Consider the following 20,069-nt stretch of genomic DNA (forward strand, 5'->3'; position numbering starts at 1 on the left):
TATTCTTCTTATAACACTTACATTTCCTAATATTTTTGTCAAGTTTCAAAAAAAAGTTTCTTTTTTACGCATTTTTTCCTCCGTAAAGACTTGTTATCTACATATATATGTATATTGTAGCAAATTTTACTTTCTAGGTTCATTTGTTTTTATATTATCGTTGTTGGGATGGAAAATTCTAAGACAATATAAATTAATGGTGCTCCCATTGAGCTAAATTCCTGGCTACGCCACTGGTAATGGTGAATGACCTGTCTTTAACCGAACCGAAAGAGAAGGCATGGATGACCTGCTTTAACCGAACTGGGAGGAAAGTAGTTGTGGTGCACGCAAGCTAAATCGAACACACTTCAACCCGGGTTATTTTTTTCAAAAATTCTACTCAATATAACCACACCCAAATACACACACTTTCATAAAATACAAGGGTCCCACACATACTCTTTCACAAAATACAAGGGTCCCACACACAAGGGTAGTGTGTGTTCTCTCACAAAACACAAGGGTGTCACACACATACTGTATTTTATGAGAGGACGTATATTTGAGTGTATAATTTTGAGTGTGATTGCAACGTCTCTCATTTTTTATTTATTTATTAGGAGTGATGTAGGACACTATCTTCCGTGTACCCTACCGAATCATAGTGTGCTAGCCTCCAATCGCTCTCCATCAATTACGCGAAAACCTCAAAACCCGCAGTCCTCACACAGCGCCTAATCATCAATCATTCATCCACTAGCAACCTCTGCAAATTCACCTTCAAACTCCGTTTTAGGTCTTTGAATTGAATGGTTAATCCACCCAACACACTCCGTCCTACGTCTTCTCCAGTTTCGCAATGGGCGCCAGTCGAAAGCTACAGGGCGAGATCGATCGAGTCTTAAAGAAAGTCCAAGAAGGCGTCGACGTCTTCGACAGCATATGGAACAAGGTCTGTACAGGTTTCAATTGATTTCGACTGCTTTTTCTTTAATTCTTAGAGAACGCTTATAATTAATTCTCGCATCTTAATTGCTTTCTTTTACTGTTTTGTTGTTATTATTACTGCTCTCAGGTCTACGACACGGACAATGCGAACCAGAAGGAGAAGTTCGAGGCCGATTTGAAGAAGGAGATTAAGAAGCTCCAGAGGTACAGGGACCAGATCAAGACATGGATTCAATCCAGCGAGATCAAGGATAAGAAGGTAATTATTAACTCCTACTTGTTACTTTGTTTTCACTCTTTTGATTTGCTTTATATTTATTTTTTTACGCCAACATGTATTTTTTGTTAATTAGTTTAGGGCAGTGTTCGGGCTGGAATAGATTGTTCATTCCCCTGTGATGCTAACTGCCTTGATATGCTCATTGGTATGTTTGGTTGGCTAAAAAACCAACATAATATGTGTTATAAACTGAATCATTATTTGGAAATTCAAGGTTCACAATTCAGTTCTTCCCAAAATCATTCCAGCGAGCCAAACACAACCCATGAGTTCAGATGTGTGACATTTTGTGTTATTTTACTTGCCAAATTGCTTTTGGTCATTCCTTCTTCCATTTTTTTTCCAGGTTGTTTTGGTTCTTTGCCGTTATTCATATACTTGTTCGTAAACTTATTAATCTTAAGTGATTTTACTTATAAAAAATGTATTTATCTTAAGTGATTTAAGAACACAATACTATAGTAGGATCCCAAAGTTCATCAATTGGGATCCCTTGCTGGTATTTGATGACATAGGAGTTACGGAGTAGGACTTAAGAGTATAATCCGGTTAATACCTTTCTGGACTTAGGAGCACAATTGGTAATACCTTTTCAATAATGAAATTGAAGAATTTTGGGATTGTACTAGAATAAGGTTTTGTTAATATGATTCCGAACAAGTATAGGTACAACACCACAAAACCAAAACAACCGTGGAACCTGGATGCCAAACAAAAATTTAAACCAAACCAAATGAAGCCCCGTGTCCTAATCAAGTGGGTCGGCTACATGAATCTTTATTTGTTATTTTGCTCTGTTAGGGCTATGTGTTCAAGTAAGTTTAGTACATCCATTCCTCTTTTACTGCAAATCCACTATCAATTAAGTATTCTGCCCCCAAAAGAAAAATAAATAGATAAATAAATATATCCATTAATATTAATACTAATGGATGTCCTTAGTTAGTTATCGCTATCGGGTTTTGATACAATATGCAAACCTTAGAGGAGAAAGGTTTTAGATTGCTTGGTCAAATTGTGTTAGCAACACGCTTTTTAGAGTGGTGAAGAGTCGAGCTTCAAGAACTTTGTTATTCACATTGTAATTGACTGATGCAAATTTGTAGGTCTGACTTTGAGCATTTTATCGTTTGTTTTTTAGCAACGTAGTCTCTTATTGGCATGTTTTTCATGTAGCTTCTAGTGCTAACTTCATCTGCTGCTTCTTGAGTTTTTTTGTGACCTGATTTGAGATGATGATGTGGTACTATTTTTTCTAACATGTACTTTTTGATTCCGAAGTTGACCATACTTTTCGTTTGACATATGTTGACATAGGTTAGTGCGTCTTATGAGCAGGCTCTGATGGATGCTCGCAAGCTCATCGAGCGTGAAATGGAAAGGTTTAAGATATGTGAAAAGGAAACTAAGACAAAAGCCTTTTCCAAGGAAGGCTTGGGCCAGCAACCTAAGACGGTGAGCTTTGAATTTCTTCCTTTCCAATTTGATATAGACGGTATATGTGAATTGCTGATGGCATTTGTGAACTAGTTGAAAAGCATATTGACTACATAATGTGTATGTGAATGCGCTGTTTTGTGTGTATCATCATCTTTGTAGTGATGCTAAGATAAGTACATTTTTACCTGTTGAATGCTGGTGTTTCTCACCATTGAATGCTGGTATTTCTTTGTCATCTTGCTCTAGCATGAGAGAAATTTAAAGAGTAGGTTTGTACTTATTGTATACCTATAATAATACCCTTGTAACCCCAATCAAAGGGGGTATGGGCAAGAGAGGAATGGAGACAGACCTAACGTTTGGCGATGTATGCACATATATGCACTAAGTGGCTGCTCTTTTTGTACTTTTGGATCAAAGATTTTAGATTTATATATGCTGCAAAACTCATTTGGTTTGCTTGCTTCTGTATTGCTATTAGCTCCTGTGTGTAATACACCAGTTTCCAGCTTTGCTTCATATTCTATTAGTTCTACATTTTATTTATTTTCTTTTGTTTCCATCTTGCGATAGGATCCGAGGGAGAAGGCCAAGTCAGAGACAAGAGATTGGTTGAACAATGTGGTATGAAACCAACTCTGTGGCTTAAATTTCCTGTTATTTCTTTTTTCTTCCCCAAAATTGTCGTGGATAATCCGTTGATTTTTGGTAATCAGTTCAATTTCCTCTTCTCATGAATTAGCTATCAATTTTACATATCATGATCTGATGCTCTTTCAAAATTAGTCTTTCAAGGAATATCTACATGCTAATTGCATAGATGATAGATGTGTTCCAAATGTTTAGCTTGCGCTCATTCTCATTTTGTCTCTCTTCTGAGCAATATAAGCTAATAAAGCAACAACGTATAACTTATTGTGTGTCCTCGTGTAGGTGGGAGAGTTAGAATCGCAAATTGATAGCTTTGAAGCTGAGATTGAGGGGCTCTCTGTTAAGAAAGGGAAAACGAGGCCGCCCAGATTGGTAGGACTGTAAAGAAAGAACATGATCCTGCAAATTTTTAGACAGTTCCATTGTTGTGATTTATGAATTGATCTTGTTTTACAGACACATTTGGAGACATCTATTGTCCGGCACAAGGCCCATATAATGAAGTTAGAATTGATCCTAAGGCTTTTGGATAATGATGAACTGAGTCCTGAGCAGGTCAATGATGTGAAGGATTTCTTGGATGACTATGTGGAGCGTAATCAGGTTGACCTCTTTCAAAATTTATCCGTGTGTTTTCAAGTTTCTTCTTACAATCTTATTTACTTTTTCTTATATTTGATGTTGTATAGGAGGACTTTGATGATTTTAGTGATGTTGATGAGCTTTACAACACTTTGCCGTTAGACAAGGTGGAGTCTCTTGAAGAGCTAGTTGCAATTGTTCCTCCTGCTCTTGTTAAGGTAATTTCTTCTTGCCATACGATCAGCCTATCGTATCGTAATGTCTATGAAACCAGAGAATTTGAAAGAGTTTTTACATATGTCAATCAAATGGAATGGTTGTCCTGTAGTATCATTACTAAAATACTTATGCTGTTTGCCTTGTAACTTGCTGAAGAAAAGGCTGTTCAATATGCTAGCGCCCCAAGATCCTTGCTATATGGGCAGTGTCATACAGAGATATGAGGCATTGATAGCTTCTCGGAGTTCTAGAACTGTATGATATGGGAATTTTTTGGTGAAATGCGTTTTTGCTTGGCTTGATGCAAAACTTGCCTTGGTCAAAAAATGAACTCTTGGGAATGAGATGATGTGATGGGCTTATGTTACATGAACTCTTAAACTGTGTGTAAGTACTTGTATCGCACACTCCACTTTGTAAGACAGTTGTGATTTTTGCACCCTAACGGTGGCGCCTTAGTGCTAGCTCAAGTTATCAACCCAAAACATTCGTTGACACCGATTCTAGAACCATGCTCCCTGTGCCAAAACTGATGTACTGATATTGGGTACTGGCCTTCTAACCGAAAGTGGAAGTTTTAGGTTGTAAGGTTCCCATGAATAGTAACTAAGTGAAGCATGAGTTGATTCCTTTGTTGTTACTGAATCATTAAATCCAGATTAACTAGGACCAGCAACACAGTTCAAAAAAAAAAAAAAAAAGGATCAGCAACAGCTAGAATGGAGACAACCCACCCAATATTATGGAGTCTCTATTGGATTCTATTGAAGCTTCATAAGAAAGAGCAATGTCAGGTTATCAACTGTCACAGGTTATCGCTTTCCTTATCACCGCAGTTGAAAGCATGTTAGTATGGAGGTTGGATTGCAGTGAATACTTGATTTTAGCTCAATATTTTTGTTGTTTCACATTTTTTCTAGCATTATATGTAAATTATGTTTCGAGCGTGCCCATGTGAGCTCTGGGCGCATTTGGTGTTGTCTGTTCACTGTTTTGTTGTTCCGTTCTCATTCACTTGTTCGCCAAACACATCATTTTGGTAGGGTGTTGGTGCCACCAGTTCAGTTTTAGGCATGAAAACTTCTGTGACAGCACTGCCAACTCAACAGCCGGTATGTTTCTCTCTATTCGTTAAACAAGAATAATTGAGCTATTTAAAAAAAAAAGACTTTACTAGATTTTTTCGATGGGGACATAGATGTAATCTTCCAGATGATTTGAACAATGATTCATTTGATTGGTAGAATAAATGCTTCTGTCCAATGAATTACATTCTCGTACATAAAAGGTTGAAATAAATTGACGGTGAGTACTGCATTGAAGAGCGTCGTCTGCCTTGTCAACTTGGTATAACACGTTACTCTTTTAGAAGGTGTTTTCTGCCGAGGAATCAAACTGTCGATGGACGTCTTGAATGCTTTGCTAATGAGTAAGTCTAGATTGGGAAAGAAGTCAAGTTTGAGTTTTGTTTATGGGAGGTCAATCGGCATGGCTGTTGCGAAAGTAAAAGAACAAATCTTTTGTTTGTGCTGATCGTGTTGGGTAGTTTTTCAGAAATTCAAGTGAATTTTTTTTCCATTGGGGCAGTAGTTGAATTTTCTTTCAAAATTGTGCACATGGTAAACGGGCGTTGGTCAAATCATTGGGTTTGTTGTTATTGTTGGGGTCGTTGAATTTGAAATTGTTTTGTTAGATCGTTTGTGTCCAAAAGCTCAAGTTGATAGGTCGTGCGAATGGACATCAATCTACCCTAAACTCTTTTATTGGCAACCCTGTCTCTCACGCGGAGAGACAAACATACAGAGCTGAATTAGATGTGTAAAGTGCAAAGACATTAAAAAATAGTTGTCTCGAGTAAGAGAGAGAAAGGAAACGAACTTCCCCAAAACTTGAGCTGATTGGAAATGGGTGAAGAATGTTATCGAGCTTTCTGATAGTCTTAAATAAGGCTTTTCTTTTCAGAAGTGTCACTTGGTGTTGTACTTTCTGTCTTTGGGAAGTGGTGAAACCACAGGAAAGGTTTGAGGGTTCTTCTTGTACCTGCATTGTGCTTTGATCTTTCACTGGTTGATTTCCAAATGTAGCTGCTATATTTTCTCTTCTAGCTTTCTGTCTTGTACACTTGTATATGTATCAAAGTTCTCCCTACATATCTGTGACTCATTTTCATTGAAGTGAGTGTGTTCAAGTTAGTCGACTCTATCGTAATATAGTACTGGTTAATGCTTTTGTTTCCAGGCAACAGGGACATCTTTGGTTGAACAAGGTACTTCCATCCAGGAGCAAGCTGAGGAGATGGCTTCCCAGGATGTTAATTCTGATCTTCTTCCAAGGACTCCACCTCCTAAAGATAGTCCGATAACTCCGATTGGTTCTTCTGGTCCATCAACACCAGTATTGAGCCATGCAACTCCACTTGCTGTAAATGCTTCACCTCATAATTCACCTACTGTATCAGCTGCTTCAGCAATTCTTTCAGGTCCAAGTTCTGCTCCGGTTATGTTGGAAAATGTTGGTGCTGTTGCATCTTCGTCCTCTTTAACTCTGTCTAATTCTGCTAAGGAGGAAGAGACTGCAAGGTTCCCTGGTCATAAATCATCTCCGGCTCTCTCTGAAACTGGACTAAGGGGCATTGGTAGAGGTGGCCTTGCCAACCCTCCATCTATTAGTATCCCTATTAGTGCTGGCAGTGCAATTCCTAGCAACGGAGCACTTGGTGCTGTTCCTTCTGCTTCTGAAATGGCAAAGAGAAATATATTGGGAGCTGATGAGAGACTTGGGAGTGCTGGCATCGTGCAACCTCTGGCTTCCCCACTGAGTAGTAGAACCATCTTGCCACAGGCTCCCAAGGCTAACGATGGAAGCAGCTCCTCTGACGGAGTTAATATTGGTGAGAGTGCAGCCATGACGAGCAGGGTCTTCTCCCCCTCTGCAGTTTCTGGTATGCAGTGGAGGCCTGGAAGTTCCTTTCCGAACCAGAGTGAAGGGGTATGTGACCTTCACCTCTTCTGATTTTTAGACGTGCATAAACCAACTTATACTGTATTTGTTCCTCTTTTTAAAGTTTTTATCCATCGGATTCTAACATCACTTTTGTCCCACTTCATGCTTGATCACTTGAGCAATTATACATGTTGGTGTACTGAAATATGATTTGCTATGATTCTCATGTCTCTGGGCTTTGATTATTTTCTCCAATTTTGGTGGCAAAATAACCAAAATAGCGATGCTTTACTTTGAGTGCAAGGTGTAATGCTAATTAGATGAACTATCAAAATGTAAAGTGCTAAAGAGGCTCATAAGTCATAATCCTTTTCTTGTGATTTATGTTTCCCTGTGTGTTGAAAACTTTTGAAATGCAAAACCTAACCAATGGATTCCAAGCTTGTAGCAAACACTCATTCATGGTTTAAGCCAAAGAGGAAATGGAGCTGAAGATAAGTTCTGTAAAGATGTGTCTTCCTTTTCTTTTCGGAAATTCAAAGGTCTATCTTCCAGTTTCACTGAAACTTATGTATATTGCATTTTCAGGGACAAATCCGTGGTAGAACTGAAATCACACCAGATCAGAGAGAGAAGTTTTTGCAACGATTCCAGCAGGTGCAGCAACAAGGTCAGAGTAACCTTCTTGGCATGCCTTCTCTTGGTGGAGGAAATCATAAACAGTTCTCTGCACAACAGAACCCTCTCTTGCAGCAGGTGCCCGCTCATGTTTTGAGTTATGACATTCTTACACTTCATCTGTTTTTTGTGTATTATGTTTTTAACTTTTCTTAATTCCCCAGCAAATCATTCACACCAATATAATCGCCGTATGTTGCAAGGTTGTGGATAGTGTCTTCAGCAACTAAGTTGAATGACCAACATAGCCGCTATGTTGGTGTTACTCACATGATCGTGTCTGCATGTGAATGCCTTCCCCGAGCCAATCTAGTGCTCCTTTCTCATATACTGGAGTACCCCATTGCTTAAACGCTATTAGGTCTCTATTTGCAACCAACTCTGTTGAAGTTGACTCATCCTTCATTGCTACGTTATTAGTTGTACAGATTGGTACCAAAAGGGATCTTCTTGTTTCATCATTTACGGTACCCTCCCAAAGTGTTGAGCTCTCTCTTTTGACTCCACTGTGTCTTGGCCAAGGTATATGTATTTGGATTGCCTGCGTCGCCCCTCCATGTCATCGTTGTGGGGTTAAATCCATGTCATACTCTAACCCCTTGGGTGTTGGTGCCGCAATATGGGAAGTTCGATCCATGACTTATTCCCGTAGTCACCAATTACTTCTGGATTTGGCGGCTAGAGTTGAGGGGTTTGTCAGAGTTACTTGTTCTACCTCAAGGTGGCTCCATTGTGGTGATTGTTAGGCTGAGATGGAGGCCTCACTTGGAGTCAACATACCACCTTGTTCAGTTTTTTCTTAGACTTGGTGAGCATGCCCAACCACGTGAGTCATCTGACACTTTTTTAGGTTGCACACCTTTCGTTAATGTCTTCAAGGCCAAGCCACATGCCCATTAGCAGGATGCATGCATGTGAACCTCCCTCAACGGCTTTGTAGATATACATGTTCATCAATCCAGAGATCTCTCCTGAGAGCTGATATTCCCTGTGACTGACTGCGAGGCTTCTCCTCTCTCTCTCTCTCTCTTTCTCTCTCCTAGGGCTCTGTGCTTTCAGAAGTTCCCCCTTGCCTTTTTAACTCAACTTTTAAAGTTGGAATTGTATATACTATAGAATCTCTGTGAAAGCATCTCCTGTTTTGTTGAAAAGCTTGGTAAGTACTATGTCAGACACATAATAACCTCCTCTTCTCCCTCTCTTTTCTCGCCTTTCCTTTTGTCTCGGTGTTTTAATTCCATAGAAAGTAATTTTATTCAGTGAGTATTCAATAGATTCATAAAATTTGGTTTTGCTAAAAATGGAGTATTCAATAGATTCATAAAATTTGGTTTTGCTAAAAATGGATTTTTTTAGTAATGTATATTTCTCTCTTATCTGTGGTGATCCTCTTCAGTGCATGTTATTTTTTGATGTCGCAGCAATATGAATATTTTTCTTACAGTTTGTTTGACAACTGCTGACATATAATCGTGTCTTCAGTTCATTCCTCAAAGCTCATCTGTCTCACCTCAAGTTGGGTTTGGAATTGGAGTCCAAGCACCAAGTCTCAACAGTATTGCATCTCCCTCACAGCTGCAGACAAATTCAATCCATCAACAGTCTTCTCAGCTGGCATTGACATCGACAGGGCCAAAAGATGCTGGTATGGTCAGTAGTTTATTAATATTGATTCCGCTTGTGTGCGCACATGTGTCCACTATAGCAAATGATAGCCTAATGCTTAAATGATGTTTATGACTATTACATTATATCGGAATGTAGAGTTCTGCTCAGAAATTCAGTTATAATTAATAAGCACTATGCAACACTTTAGGGGAAAAAGTGTTAATATATGTGCTGGCATGATGCAGATCCAGGGCATGCGAAAGTTGAGGAGACCCATCAACAGCAGAATCTATCTGATGATTCAACCTCTGAACCTGCTCCAAGTTCTGGGCTTGGCAAGAATCTTATTAATGAAGACGAGTTGAAAGCTTCTTATGCACTAGATACACCTGTATGTGATCTATCTTCCTCATTCATCGTTACCAATCATTGATCTTGGAAATTGGTGCATCATATTATCTTCTTATGTTGTTTATTTGTTTTGTCACTAGTTTTCTTCAATTTTCTTATACACCAAGTGTGCATAAGTTTAGTTTGAGTTGTTTCATTAGCGAAAATGGATTTAGGCCCGTTTAATTTGGTAGCCTCTCCGGATGGTAATTTAGTTACGATTGAGCATTCGGCTAATGGTAGTGACTTGTGGCTTCAAGCTGGGTGGCGAGGGTTTGTGTGTATGCGCTTGGAGCAGGGGTGAGGGCTACTTATACTTCAATTTTTCACACACCCATCCACATGCACAAAAGGTGCTGACACATGCTAGAGTAGAGCAACACACCTTTAGTTTAGAATTTACAAGAGCTGTTATTTATGCCATTTGTTGCCTGACATTCCTAGAGTTTGATGTTTTCAGAGGGTCACCATGTTTGAGTACTTAAAATCTTCATTTACAATGTACTCGACAATTGAGAAATAGGATTCAAATATGAAATTTTAGCAATATTTTTTTTTATAACCAATTGTTTATTTCTAAGACGACGACAACTCACTTTAAGAAAGAAAAAACAACAAATCATGATCCTTCCCTCTTATCCTTTCCTTTCATCCCTTAACTCTTACAATTGTTGAATATGCCACCCACCGCTCACTATCCAACCCTTCAATTCATGTAAGAAATGTACCTGATATGCCTCTTTATCTCAAGTCTACCAAACACTAGCTCTTCTAGAGATTCCCGCCACCGCCCCTTCTCCAACTCGTTACTTCGTGCGAGAAATCATTGTTCACTGAGTTACAAGTGCTTCAGAGCAGTCATGTTTGATGGTATGCTTCCTAAGTTACTGTTTGATAAGTTAGCATCTTACTATGATTTGTCCAACTTCAATTGTTCTCCAATTTCACAAGTCCCTAGCTCTTTTGTTTTGTATCAGCTACCCATGTTATTACAGTATTCATTTCTCAAATCATAGATTTTAATAGGCCTCCCTTGGTAATATTTCTCATGCCATTAAAGCATTTTAAGTCTTCCATACTTACCTCTCAAATCATAGTACTTCAATGAGAAAATAACTAATAGATAAAATTAGATATCCAACATCTGTTGTTTCTTTAAATTGTATAAATCTCTTTCTATTATGTAGAGTGTATCTGCTACCCATTTTCTATTACCTTGTCCACTTTTCAAACCAAAGATTTTGATAGGCCTCACATTGTCATGCACAAAAGTAGTTGGCATCTCTTGGAAAAGATTCCTCAATCCGTAAAGGCATTTCAAACTATTCCATGCTTACTCTCAAACCATAGTACTCCGATGAGAAAAGAACTATTAAAGTGAACTTAGCTTAAACAGTAGATGGAAGTGTGACTTCAACTTGCTATGTATGATCTTCGCTATAAGTTTGACCAAACCAAACCGAGCCTTGTGTCTCAATCAATTGGGCTCGGCTACATGAATCCTATTTTTCCATTGAGCTTTGTCTATGGCTACCTCTTCACTTAGATTTAGTAAGCCCAAGTCCTTCCGTATCACCGTATCCAAAGTCAATTTAGGTCTTCCGCTTCCCCTAGCCCGACTATCCACTACTATCATGTCACTCTTCTTGATTACTATATCTGCAGGTCTACAGTAAATATGTTCAAACCACCTTAATCTATTTTCTTTCAACTTATCCTATATAGGTACAACTCCTACCATCTCACGAATAATTTCGTTTCTAATTTATCACTCCTAGTCTTACCGCACATTGACCTCAACATCCTCATTTCAGCTACACTCATCTGACTTGTTGCTTCTTGATAGGCTAACACTATGTCCCGTATAGCATCACTAGTCAGATAGCTATAAATTTCCCTTTCAATTTGTTAGACGTCCTTCGATTACACAATACACCAGAAGTAGCTCTCCACATGAGCCACCAAACTTGGATCCTATGGGTTACACCATTCGTAATCTCTCCATCCTTGCTAAAAATTGAACCTAAATACCTAAAATGCCCACTTTTTGGTATCTCCTGATCCTGAATTGTCACTTCTTCTATCTAGTCCATTGTATTGTCGCTAAACTTACAGTGCATATACTCAGTTTTACTCTTACTTATCCTAAATCCTTTGCACTCCAATGCTTCTCTCCAAATTCCTAATTTAGCATTAACCCCTGTTGCAGTTTCATCCACTAAGGCAGTTTCATCCACTAAGACAATATCATTTGCAAACAATATACACCACGGAATATCATCCTAAATATGTCTAGTCAGCTCATTCATAGTTATAGGTTTGACGATTAAACAAAATGATAGAACCTTAGGAGGGCGCCCCCAAGGAACCCTAAAATCCGCATCGAGGGAAAGTAATGGCATCCACACCAGTACTTGAAAACAATCGGAAGAGTCCTTTAAAAAGGCTCTTCCAATGATAACTATCTATGAAGCATTGACACCTCTAGAGGTCGAAGTGTCTTAGTGTCCCGACACGGGGACACACGTGGGACATGTGTCCGACACGCCACGTGGCGTGTCCGATAATTTAATTTAAATTTTTGAGGGGAACACGGGGGGACACCAATGGGGACACGGTGGGGGTGAAACTGTAATTTTTTTAAAAATTTGGGGGTCAAACTTTAATTTCTTATATAATTTTGGAGGTCAAACTGTAAATTTTTACAAATTTTGGGGGGTCAAACTGTTATTACTTAAATATATAAATAAATAAATAAACATACACATGGCATGCCCCCCACCGCGTCCATGTCTCCATTTTTTTAGAATTCCCGTGTCCGTATCCGTCAATCAATAAATGAAGATAAGATAACAACATTATCTATGGCATTAATCCTAAAAATAGCAACTAAAACTACCAGATGATATCCTTTTATAAACAACGTACCACAAATAAATATCCTCCCCAATAGAATACAAATAACCTAACTTGTTCCCTATCGTGTTGGACTAATTTAAGCGCTATGCGTGTGAAATGAAATACTTGAAACTGTTTCTTCCATTGAATGGATCATGGTCTAGTCTAGTGCAGGGTTATCACAGTTCGCTATACGGATTACAAACTGCGATCCAGATAGAACGATCCCAATCAGGGATCGAGTGCGAATTCGAAAGGGGACTCTGGCAATCCAACGATTAATATTGTACACGAATGATAAGTACACATCCATATGACCAAAAACCCCCTCATAAATCAATCACATTCATAGTTTGATAAGTTAAATGTCTTACATAGATGCTTCTAGTTCCAAATGAAAGATCCATGTAGCCTACCCCCACCGTACCGCATTCCGAAGGGTATGACATACCCCAATCCTGTTCCCATTCCTAGTCTAGAGGTTGGGCTTTGTGCGTCTTATTTGAAGGGTGGATAAATAACTTAATGCCATTTTAGCCAACCATCTCAGGGACTTAGCTTAATGTTCTCTAGAATTCTTTGGATGAAAGGTTGTCCACTCAGCCCTGCTTTAATCCATTTTCTAAATGTTTTTTTGTTAAATTTAAAGCACATGAAGCCTAGGTTTTGGGTTACTGTGGAATGCACTAGAAGGTTTAAATCTATTGCTTACAACTGATTTCTTGTTCTCTTTCTATGAAATGTGGATCTTCGATTGGATACATGTTGTCTGATAGCAGTTGGTAACTTGGGCGAAAAGGTTTGGATTCTAGTTGGCTTTATGTTAGTTGTGATAAAACTTGTATGCTACAGGCAGGAGCATCTGGCTCTTTGACAGAATCTACCCAAGGTCCTAGGGATATTGATCTTTCTCCTGGCCAACCATTGCAAACAAATCAACCCTCTGGCAGCCTGGGTGTCATTGGTCGAAGAAGTGTTTCAGATCTCGGTGCAATTGGTGATAACCTGGGTGGATCATCTGCAATTTCAGGGGGAATGCATGACCAGTTGTACAATTTTCAGATGCTTGAGGCTGCTTATCACAAACGTCCTCAACCCAAAGACTCTGAACGAGCAAAAAGCTATAATCCGGTATGGAAGTCTCTTGATCAACATCTTGTGGGAGAGAATTGGGCAAATTTCTTATGTAATTTATTCTTGGCTTCCTAAAGAGGCACCCTGCAGTGACTCCTCCTAGCTATCCTCAAGCACAGGCACCCATTGTCAACAATCCTGCATTTTGGGAACGTTTAGGAGCTGATAGTTATGGCATTGACACACTATTCTTTGCATTTTACCATCAACAGGTAGTTTGAACTTTCTATCTACTCTTTCTTCTCGCAACATATATGCAGTTTCCTTGATTTTGGTCTCAATTCAACCCTCATCTGCAGAATACTTATCAGCAATATTTGGCTGCAAAGGAGTTGAAGAAGCAATCATGGAGATACCATAGGAAATACAACACGTGGTTTCAACGGCATGAGGAGCCAAAGGTGACCACTGATGAGTTTGAACAGGGCACATATGTGTACTTTGATTTCCATTACAATGACGAGATGCAACATGGATGGTATGCTTACTTAACTCTGGCACTTCATTTGAATTCTGTATCTTCTAACAGTTTTGTGCTTTTACGGTTAGAAGAAAGGGAAGAAGAAAAGTTTCTTGGGCTAATAACATGCAGATTAGACACATCTTCGGGTCATCGTGATACATAAATAGGGTGTTTCCTGAAAGGAAAATAACATTACATGTATATGGTTGTATATTGTATTGACTTGTCATCCTATCATTGATCTCAGGTGTCAAAGAATCAAGACTGAGTTCACATTTGAGTACAACTACCTTGAAGATGAACTTATCGTGTAGAATATGTACAGAATCCATCAGATTGCTGAAAGTTAACATCTTCCAGCTTTTGCCATCCTGATGAGACTTGTAACTTCGTATTATCATGTGAGTGGTTAATTTCCACATAAGCGGCTCCTCATAATTTTTAGGGCCTTTGCTCTCCCCCTCTCTCCCTCTCCCCTGCTTCTCTCTTTGAAGGATTAATTGTAACATCCACTTATGCAAATATCTGCTGTCCTTTTAATTTTCTGCCTCGTGAAATCTCTTCTTTGTCCTTATCCTTGAAATCTTGCTGTTAAAACAGCTGTCTGTCAAGTTGTTTGTCACCTGATGCTCATTTATCTGTTATATTTTTCAATAGAATTCTACGTTCTCTTCCCCAATGGAGTCCTGCTGAGTTGTTGCAATTTGTGCGCTTCACAATGACTAATAGGGTAGTTATCTCAGAAAGGATCGTTGTTAACCATGGAGAAATGTCTCAGATTGTATGACCCCCAGGTGAAATGCAATGCTTATGAACTACAAATTGGAAAGGACCGTTATCTCAGAAAGGACCGTTATTAACCATGGAGCAATGTCTCAGATTGTATGACCCCCGGGTGAAATGCACTACATATGAACTACTAACTGGAAAAAGTCTAGTATTCTGTGATGAAACAACTCCAGGCACCTTGCTTATTAGTCCCTTTTCGTGTTAATATATTTGGTTGCAGGATTTTGGTGATGCCCTTTGGAATCGATTAACCAGTTTAATATACTGCATTGTTCATTGACATTCTCTTCATTAGAAACATGCCATTTGTGTTGGTGTGTGTGGGTTATTTCCCGGGATGTTTTTTGCGAACTGGTTGCCCTACTACGATGTTTTTGGAGTTGGTTAATTTTCAAAGTATTTAGTCTTTTAACAACTGCATTAGAAAGGAGGTCATTGAATCACTGCCGACCTTTCTTGTTCACGACACCTAGGAAAATTTAGAAGTGAAAACTAGTTCGTGGTGGCTGAATTATAATTCTTCCGAGAGAAGAGGTTATGCAAGTTGACATAATTTTACACTCCTTTCACTCCCCCAAAGTGTCGTGTGTTGGAACATTTTTAGACACGCATCTACCTTTATATCCGTTCTTATATCCTCTCCGACAAGTGATAAATGAAATTTTTTAGCACTTTTTTTAAAGAGGGAATGTACCAAATGTTTTGTGACTAACATTGCCATAAGAAGGTACTGCCATCATTTGAAATTTAATTTCTTCTCTAGACATCATTATTTGAACAACGTTCAAATAATTTCCCTCCCTCTGCACAGAGCAACACACTTCTCCCAAACCCTCTCACACCGAAAAATTATCGGTTGGGACCTGTGCACCATGACCGCTAAATAATTATTCCTCACATTCTTTTTCCTTAAAAATCAACGGGCAACGTTACTGAGCAGTGCTAGAAATACAACTTTCAAACAAATTTCCGTATACAACTGCGCCCAAAATTGTTTGGTGCATTTGGCCTATGCATGTATGTCTAAACGCTCAGGAGTTGCCGAGTTGCGTCGTAAAGTGTTCCCACACTTTTTGAACATTATCTTGTTCACGCACCCTGTTTCCTTAATAATCATTTTATGATCTCTGAAGCATTCTCTGGTTTCTTCTTATATTGCCGGCCTCTGTTTCCTCTTTTTTTCTTGATTGCTTCTTATAATCCTTCAACTTTACCCATATGTACTTTTGTATTGAGATTGTACCCTTATGTATTATGGAATCACCATTTTACTGCGGATTTACTAGACGTTTTCTTTTTCTCGTAAAGCCTATATTTTGAAGGTATCCCCGTTTTTTCCAAAGCAATATACGAAACGAGATTAAATTCCTTCTGCCGGCGGCGAAAACTATGGGTTTTCTACCACCACCATTTTGTAAAGTAAAACTCTACTTTTGATTGATCTATTGATATCTAATCAAGTTGATTTTTTGATTGAATATCATACACTATGGGTTCTATAAGATGAACGGTTCGGATTATAACAATCAACGCATGGTGAAGTCCACAGTGGGCGGCGGTGTAAACCCACAGTTTCCACCGCGCTGGCGGAAAGAATTTAATCTCGAAATGAAAAACCATCTTTTATATTTCCCTTTTGCTTCTCCATTTCTGTATATTTCACACCAGCCACACTGCCACAACTCATTCTCTCCCTCTCTCTCTCTCTCTGCATCATAACCATGCACAATGCCTTCTCCAAAAAAAAAAATAACCAAAAAAACCCATGCATAATGACATTTTCGGTTACATTTTCCCCTTGGATAGGAGTAAAAGCCTAATACTTCTTTGGACTTTTTTCCCCACTCTCACCACCATTAACACGATTTCCCTCTCCACAATCTCAGCTTTCCCTCGGAAAACAATCCTTAGTTCTCGCTCACACCCCCGTACCCACCTCACGAAAGCAGTTGCCTTTTTTCCCGCACTTTCTCTCTCTACAACTGCAAAAAAAAACGCCCACGTCCATACCAAACCAAACCCAAGGGGTCTGAATCAAACCCTTTTAACAATCCCCACACAAAACCCATCAATTTTCTGATAAAACCTTCCCATCCTGAAGCCAAAAAATCAGAACTTTTTCTTTCTCTCTTTCTGCCAAATTGGGTGGATTTGAAATGTTAAAGCTATGGTCGTGGGTATGCTTGATATTGTTTTGTTGGGTTTTGGGTGGTGAATTCTGGGTTGAGGGGCTAGGTGTGAACTGGGGTTCGATAGCAACGCACAAATTGCCACCCAAAGTAGTGGTTCAGATGTTGAAAGACAATGGGATTCAGAAAGTGAAGCTGTTTGATGCAGAGGAATCCGTTTTGAAAGCCTTAGCTGGGTCTGGTATTGAGGTCATGGTTGCCATTTCCAATGATCAGCTCGCTGATATGACCGATTACGATCGAGCTAAGAAGTGGGTGCAGAGAAATATCACCCATTACAATTTCGATGGAGGTGTTAACATCAAGTAAATAATCTTTCTCCTCCGAATTTTCATATAATATGTCTATTTTGCGTGTAAGTTAGTCCGGACACTTTGATATATATATATAAAGGAGAAGAAAGCTAACATATATAGCAATGTTATGCATATACCCTGAAAAAGCAAAGAATATCTATTTTCTATAGTTCGATTTGTTACGTTTTTTTTAAGTCCTTGTTATGAACATTTATAACGTTTCTTACGTCCTATTGTCGTCAATTATGAAGAAGGGTGTACAGTACACACAAACATAATTCGACTGATTTTCCTAAGGAAATTATTTGGTTTTTTCAATAGATCTTCCTTAGTAGTGTTTTTGTTTTCCTGATAACTCAGGTATCCGGGCCAATGCATATTCCTTATAGTGTACTTGTATTACCGGTATATGATTCATGGTCACACACACACACACACACACATATATATATATATATATATATATATATATATATATATATATATATATATATATACATGAATTTTTCACCAGAAAGCTGTTTTGGATAGTTAGATAACTGGATGTTATGGAGGTGTTTGTGATAGCTTCAAAAAAATGTACTCCTAGTTGTTGGTAGAACATGATTATGAAGTAAGAGTCGACCATTTTGCAGCTGCTTATTGCGATATGCATTTCTAGCTTTTGGTTTCGGGGGTTTTTGGGCGTTCATGGATTCTACGAAAGTATGCTATAAAAAACGAACTAGAGAAAGCAGAGTTCAAAAATTAACTTTACGAGCTGGCCAGCGTGCTAGTTTGGATTTCGTTTGTTGATTGTTGATTTCATCTGTGCTTTTCATCCATGGTTTGAGCTGAGATTCCCTTAGGATCCTCTACTACTTAGTCTCGGACGGGACTCCTATGCCGACACCTATTGTCGATTTGCTTCGGCAGTGTGTCCTTGAGCCTCTTAAGATTAAAATGTTTTGACTCATTCCTGTTTATTATGATGGAATCTTTTGCCTTCGGGTATTGGTAATGAAATGAATTGCTGACTATTGATAAAAAAAAAAAAAAAAAAATTACTATTCTTTGTCTATCCAGGTATGTAGCAGTTGGGAATGAACCTTTTCTCAAAGCCTACAACTCCTCATTCTTGAATATCACCTTCCCGGCTCTTCAAAATGTCCAAAACGCCCTCAACGAAGCCGGGGTCGGAGACTCCATAAAAGTCACCGTCCCCATGAATGCCGACGTCTACGACTCCCCAGAGGACAATCCGGTCCCTTCTTCCGGGAGGTTCCGAACGGACATAACTGACCAGATAACTCAGATTGTCAAGTTCCTAGACCAGCACAAGGCGCCCTTCACCGTGAACATTTACCCTTTCCTAAGTCTCTACTACGGCGAAGGCCAGTTCCCTGTCAACTATGCCTTCTTCGATGGGGACGCCACTCCCCTTGTCGACAACGGTGTTCAGTACGCCAATGTCTTCGATGCCAACTTAGACACCTTGGTTTCTGCCTTGAATGCCACTGGAGTTGCCAACATGACCATCTTCGTAGGGGAGGTCGGGTGGCCAACCGATGGTGACCAGTATGCCAATATCGAAATGGCTTCGAGGTTTTACAATGGTCTTTTGCCAAAACTTGGAAAAAACAAAGGCACCCCACTCCGGCCCGGGTACCTTGAAGTTTACTTGTTCGGACTCACGGATGAGGATGCCAAGAGCATCCTTCCGGGGGAATTCGAGCGCCACTGGGGAATATTCAGGTACGACGGCCAGCCTAAATTCCCCATGGACTTATCCGGGGGGAGTCAAGAAATTAAGCCTCTCGTAGCTGCACAGGACGTGGCATACATGCCCAACAAATGGTGCTCGTTGGATCCGAATGCCAGCGATTTGAGCAAGCTTGCTGAGAGCGTCGAGTACGCCTGTACCAACGGGGATTGCACGTCGCTTGGGCATGGATCTTCTTGTGGTGGGTTAGACGCGAAGGGGAACGCTTCGTACGCATTTAATACGTACTATCAGATGCACGATCAAGACGACTCGAGCTGCGACTTCCAAGGTCTGGCCAAGGTGACTACGCAGAACATTTCGCAACCGAATTGCAATTTCACCATTCAATTAGTAGCTCCGCCTTCTTCTTCTGCTGCTGCTGCTGCTGCAATGGGGCGTCCCTTTCCTCTGGCTTTGGCAGTTTTGGTGGTATTCTTTGCTTCATTGTTTCCATAGATATGTTTTCAGTAGATAACTTCTTGTGCTTTCTGTTCTTATTGTCTTCCTCATTGTTGGAACCATTTATTTATTTATCTAAGCTACAGGGAATTCTTTAATCTCTTATAAGATTACAAGCATTACTCAATTTACGATTTAAATGTTTACTTTGAGAAGGGAAATTTCATTGCAAAAGCTGAAAACTAGTTGAAAGAGTATAGCAGAGTACAGGGAAAACGGTTATGGTTTTGTCCTTTCGGTTTGCTCTCTTGAGTTTCAGTTTCTTAGGTTGTTTTGATTGTATGGGTTGCTTTAGCGGATATTTTGGTTCTGTTTTTATCTTTGGTATTTTGGTTGGCTCATTGCCTTCTTTTGAGTTTGGTTCTAAGGTGGCGTT

General features: G+C 39.3%; 2 protein-coding genes across 6 annotated transcripts; both read left to right on the forward strand.

Annotated features, from left to right (window-relative positions):
* Nucleotides 1-623: 623 nt before the first annotated feature.
* LOC131324410 (uncharacterized) lies at nucleotides 624-15,287 on the forward strand. 5 transcript variants are annotated; one of them, XR_009199329.1, is made up of 17 exons: nucleotides 624-934; nucleotides 1,058-1,189; nucleotides 2,528-2,665; nucleotides 3,224-3,274; nucleotides 3,584-3,673; nucleotides 3,758-3,904; nucleotides 3,991-4,101; nucleotides 5,146-5,214; nucleotides 6,341-7,090; nucleotides 7,634-7,801; nucleotides 9,206-9,368; nucleotides 9,577-9,722; nucleotides 13,472-13,750; nucleotides 13,831-13,965; nucleotides 14,053-14,231; nucleotides 14,464-14,617; nucleotides 14,874-15,287. XR_009199329.1 is itself a non-coding variant. In XM_058356366.1 (16 exons), exons 1-16 carry the CDS (start codon nucleotides 842-844, stop codon nucleotides 14,528-14,530), a joined length of 2,718 nt encoding a protein of 905 aa, XP_058212349.1. In that variant the 5' UTR covers nucleotides 624-841; the 3' UTR covers nucleotides 14,531-14,756. The 5 variants fall into 5 exon arrangements, 4 of the variants coding, with proteins under 4 accessions (XP_058212349.1, XP_058212350.1, XP_058212351.1 ...); XM_058356366.1 differs by lacking the exon at nucleotides 14,874-15,287 and having other exon boundaries at nucleotides 14,464-14,756; XM_058356367.1 differs by lacking the exon at nucleotides 14,874-15,287 and having other exon boundaries at nucleotides 2,549-2,665; nucleotides 14,464-14,756.
* A 1,572-nt stretch (nucleotides 15,288-16,859) lies between these two features.
* Nucleotides 16,860-19,901, forward strand: LOC131324412 (glucan endo-1,3-beta-glucosidase 8-like). The gene is made up of 2 exons (XM_058356370.1): nucleotides 16,860-17,499; nucleotides 18,556-19,901. Exons 1-2 carry the CDS (start codon nucleotides 17,162-17,164, stop codon nucleotides 19,688-19,690), a joined length of 1,473 nt encoding a protein of 490 aa, XP_058212353.1. The 5' UTR covers nucleotides 16,860-17,161; the 3' UTR covers nucleotides 19,691-19,901.
* Nucleotides 19,902-20,069: the final 168 nt, after the last annotated feature.

This window comes from Rhododendron vialii, chromosome 4a (assembly GCF_030253575.1).
Source record: "Rhododendron vialii isolate Sample 1 chromosome 4a, ASM3025357v1".
In the NCBI taxonomy this organism is placed as follows: Eukaryota; Viridiplantae; Streptophyta; class Magnoliopsida; order Ericales; family Ericaceae; genus Rhododendron; species Rhododendron vialii.